A 5,173-nucleotide genomic window follows, 5' to 3' on the forward strand; every position below is an offset into this window, starting at 1 on the left:
TCATGCCTCTTCAAAGTGCATTGACGAAGAATGAAAATATGAAATAAGGCACAAAACGAATAAAAAAACATTAGGAAGGTTGAGGGGTTAACATCTTCAGGTGGTTCCTGTTAGAATTAATTAATCATTATTTGATTGAGGGCGGTGTTGAGCAGAAATAAAATGAAGACAGAGTAACATCAAACTATTATTCACTAGAATAATAATAATGTTACTGGTTATTCCACTGAAATACTTACGAAAAATTCATATATATATATATATATATATATATATATATATATGAATTAACGAACTGAAATAATTGGATTTTTAAAAGATGAAGGGAGGGGTCGCACAGTAAACATGGTCAAGTGTTATGTATGTGTATTATAAGAATGTACATATTACAGACACACACACACATATATACATGTCCATTTTTCATGTGTATATTAAATATTTACTAGCTAGTCATGTGCAGATATATATGTTATACATAAATATATATACATATATACGAATGTGTGTGACATCCACCAAGACCATGTCATTTGATTCCTATTACACGCAACTAAATACTGTTATAACCTGAAAAATTTGGGGGGAAAGATTGGAATATAATAAAAATTCTTATTCTTTATCAAGATATATACTAAATGAAAATAAAAGGAAAATGTCAACAAAATGTTACCTTTTCGCCGTCGGAAATCTGATCATCGTAATCAGCCATTTTGATTTCGAATGTTAGCAAAGCAAGGAATGATGCATGCTGGGCGGAAAAAGCTAAAATAAATAAAAAAAATTTAATCAGTAATATTATTTACTACTTTTTATATCTGTAGATATTTTTTGAGAAAATGTGAAAAATATACTAACTATAAATAAATAAAAATGTATAATAAATATTATTGTTGGTTATGCCTACGCTATTGTGTATGCCTCTATGTGTCAATGTGTGCACATCACTGTGCGTGTGTTGGACTAAAAGAGTGCTTGCGCTTGGCGGGTCTATATTTATTATAAATTATCTCCGGCTTCGGGACTGCGTTGCATTTAAATATTTCAAGAAAATATTGTAATTTTGTGATTTCCTTAAATCATCCCCTACAAAATTGAACATCACATCGCATGGGCACAAACACACACATTTACATACTCATGGGTGTGTATGTGTATGTAAGTGTGTATGGAGGAGGGTCGTAATTAAAAAAAAATTGCAACTAAATGATCCGTGGACTCAGCAAGCTAATTTTTAATTTTTTTATTTTTCTGATAGAGCAATTTCTTCTAAAGTACTTTTAATAGTTGGTATGAAATTAAGAGAAAATTCTGCTGAGTAGGATGTTTAGAATAGAAATTAATGCAGATGAAATATAGTGGGTGTAGTTGACATTAATGTGAGGTCACTTCCTGTTTGGGAAAAGTCAACTATTATAAACAAAGCATTTTTTCTACTTCACACACACACATAGATACATAGGCATAGGTAATTTTTTGGTATTGGTACATGACGTCAGTTATGAGTGAGTGTGTATACGAACGTGTTTAACTGTTCAGCTCTGTCGAGCAGATGAAGGACAATGTCAGACACTCACTCATGACGTCATAGACTTATACCGAAACCTTACCTATATGTGTGTGTGTATACGAAAATATAATTCAGAGTTGTCCAAAAATGTCATCACATTAATATCTACTGGTGAAACAATGTTGTAGCCAACACACTCTACAATGAGATCTGTCGGAAAGATAATCCTGTGATCTAAGAGATAAGAACCCACTGTATGGTAGAGACCATAGCCACTCGTAATATAAAAAGAGTATAGGCGGAATTTCTCAGTAACAACCTCAGTAAAATCATCACCATCAGCAACGTCCGGTTTCCATGCTGGCATAAGTTGGACAGCTTGAAAGGAACTGGCAAGGCTGGGGGTTGCCCCAAGTTCCATAGAGTGTTTTGGCTAGGTTTCTACAGCTGGATTAATTTCCTAACACCAAACACTTTACATAGTTTCCTACGTACATTTTACGTGGCGCTAGCATCCACACCAAGGCATTTTACGTGGTACCTTGGTTTTAGGATATTAATCATGTTGTGGTGGGTGGGTCTTCTTGGATACAGCAATGCGACATGTATCTTGGTCCTCTCTTTCGTAGGACCGAGATATGTGATGCATTGCTGTACTCAAGAAGATCCGCTCACTTCAACAGAAACAATATCTAAAAATAAAGGTGCCACGTAGACCAGGCATAGTGGTTTGGAGACGAGATATAGTGATTCAGGACAGAGAAGAGTAATGAAATTAGTTGCCCACCAGATGTCAACCTAAAGAGAAATATCAGCGAAAAAGAAAATACCTACGCTAAAATATTCTTTTCTATTCTAGGCACAAGGCCCGAAATTTTGGGAGAGGGGTCCAGTCGGATCTATTTTAAAACGGGGGCCACATTTTTCATTAATGTTTTACGTAGTGTTTTTGGTACGGAAAGACTTTCAAACTTCGTATACTTATCTATTTTGTGTTATAGAACAGAAAAATATTTTTGTATTCGAATTTATTTCATGTAAAAAATTGTCTTATTTCGATAATTTCAACCAATCACTGACAAGTATTCAGTTGTTTATATTTACTCTTTTGGCTGATTAAGCGATGTAAAACGTATTTAATCTCCATACCTTCGTTTTATTTGCTTTTTTCATTTTAAATTTGCTTTAACCCTAACCCTAACCCTAGGGTTAGGGTTAGGGTTAGGGTTAATTGTTTCAGAATCGTTTGTTTATGTAGTCGGCCCTTAATGTATATCGGCTGAATGGACGTCAGTGATTGGTTGAAATTACAGAAATACGACAACTTTAACATGGAATAACTTATGGATTTCTTTTTTTTTTTAAGAAGACTAAGAGAAAAAGATGTTTTATATGACACATTCTACCAGTGTTCCAAGTTTCAAAGTGTTTCGTTAATGAAAAATGTGGCCCCCGTTTTAAAAAAGATCCGTCCAGTCGATTAGATCAATCCCAGTATACAACTGGTACTTAATTTATCGACCCCGAAAGGATGAAAGCAAAGTCAACCTCGGCGGGATTTGAACTCAGAAAGTAAAGATGGACGAAATACCGCTAAGTATTTCGCCCTGCATGCTAACGTTTCTGGCAGCTCACTGCCTTACCTACGCTAAAATATTGAGGCATTTACAGCTATTCACAAGTTCAGATTTACTAACTAGGTCAGATTTATACCCGTAACTATTTTGGACTCTAGGATATGTAACAAGCTGCCTCAGTACCAATCTTGAGAAATTAGGCTTCTTAAAACCGGAAAGAAGAAAGTTTATTAGAAGATTATAGATAGAAGTCATCAATGGAACTGTAAAAATATGCAACACTTACCACAAGTTTAACATTTAAATACATATATACATGTCTAGACATGCAACTATGTACATGAGAATACATACATAAAACAAAATACAAATCTGTACATGCACTGACTTACAAATATTGCACACTTACACACAAAACATGCATGAGTAACCTTGTTGAAATTGTTTAAAATTCCAATGAAGGAGCCTTAGATCTAGATGAGAAACCGACTCTTTTTCATTGGCAAGATATCTAAAAATAAATCTGAATAACAACATACATACATACATGCATACATCTAATGTTTAAGGTTCTCAACAATGTTGCTGGAGAGCACATGGAATCATGTGATGTTAATAACTGGAATATAAATACTCTTATATACACAGCCGCTATTACTCTTGAAGAACACCAAGGAGAAATCTGCATTGAATAAAGTAATGAAATTTACTTAACGGAAACAACCTAGATGGAAACAAAACTTGAAATAAACAACAACATGCGCGACCATATTGGATGGTTAATTACAACAATAAAATATAAGGAGAAGAATGAGTTTACACCTCACCAACTCTACCTTAGACAAAAATTAATGAAACTTTTATGGCAACTCTTCACACCGAGCCCTTGAGGGAAAGCTGATCACTTTAAAACATGAACTTAGGACGATGAGCGAGGAACTCCGCTATCACAAGCGAATTTTTGAGCAAGCCAGTATCAATTGCAAGTTTACTTCCTACCCACAAGTATTATACAGACAGATGAGGAAGGAAAATATTACCATTAAGAAAGTTCCCTCCCAAAAAGATCTACAACCATCCTGGTCAAAAATTTGGAACGAAAAAAGGGACATCAACCTGAATGCATCATGGTTAAATACAGCTGAGATAGAATGTACTGTACCAACACTAACAGTAAAATATACAAAACTGATGCAGAAACCTTTACTATAGCAGTAGGCAAACTGCAGAATGCGAACGGAACTTATAGTTGGATATTGAAACAAGAAGCTGACATTTTATAGAAACCAATTGATATGTATGTTCAAAAGGACTATGGAAGGTCAGACTGAAATACCACATTAGCCTGCTAGAGCAAGGATAAATCTTGTTGCCAAAAATGAAATCACCGAGGTGGCAGGAAACTACAGGCCCATTGCTTGCCTAAACATTATGTACAAACTGCACATAAATCGTCTCAGCCAATTCCTCCGGGACCATTGTGAATCGAACAGCATTGTGACTGATGAACAAGCTGGTGGAAAGAAGGTGTAGGAAAGTGGTTATACACCATCAGGTGTATACCCGCTTCCGTACATTAAATTCTGAAGAAACAACGAAACGCAGATTCTGAACCATCAACACAACAATATTTATTTACAGAGGAAATAGGCAGCACTTCGCCCTTTGGTTGCTGAGACGTTGGAATGTTGGAATGAGCTGTCCCCAGAGTTGGAATGTTGGAGAGACAGCTTGACACGTCCATGCTCATGGCCGGCCGGCCGAGAAAGAGGATGAATAAGGGCGCCAAACTTGGATATTGATGACTACGCATGCGCACGAGACAAGGCGTTACGACATGGCTCCCATGCGAGTGCTGAAAGCACGAAAATAGAAAATTGGAGGAACGCCTGAGGCAAGATGGCCACTGAAACCACCCACAAGATGTGGCACAAACACACACAAAGAAAATCAAAGAAATGAATGTACACTTGTGAGATACATGCATGCAATCTGAAAGGAAAGAAAATATATGAGTGTATGTGTCAATGAGGAATACAGAGCATTGAAAGAGTGTCTGTATATTGACGATAAGTGTCGGAACACA

The 5,173-nt window shown here is 35.9% G+C and overlaps 1 protein-coding gene across 1 annotated transcript in view; it reads right to left on the reverse strand.

The window, feature by feature from the left end:
• LOC106875702 (F-actin-capping protein subunit alpha-2) overlaps window positions 1–877 on the reverse strand; it is a 55,186-nt gene extending 54,309 nt beyond the window's left edge. The window contains exons 1-2 of the mRNA XM_014923948.2: window positions 859–877; window positions 674–765 (exon numbers count right to left, since the gene is read on the reverse strand). Coding sequence (XP_014779434.1) covers window positions 674–712 — 39 coding nt within the window. The 5' untranslated portion in view covers window positions 713–765; window positions 859–877. The remainder of the gene's footprint in view (window positions 1–673; window positions 766–858) is intronic.
• Window positions 878–5,173: the final 4,296 nt, after the last annotated feature.

Source organism: Octopus bimaculoides, chromosome 5 (genome assembly GCF_001194135.2).
Source record: "Octopus bimaculoides isolate UCB-OBI-ISO-001 chromosome 5, ASM119413v2, whole genome shotgun sequence".
In the NCBI taxonomy this organism is placed as follows: Eukaryota; Metazoa; Mollusca; class Cephalopoda; order Octopoda; family Octopodidae; genus Octopus; species Octopus bimaculoides.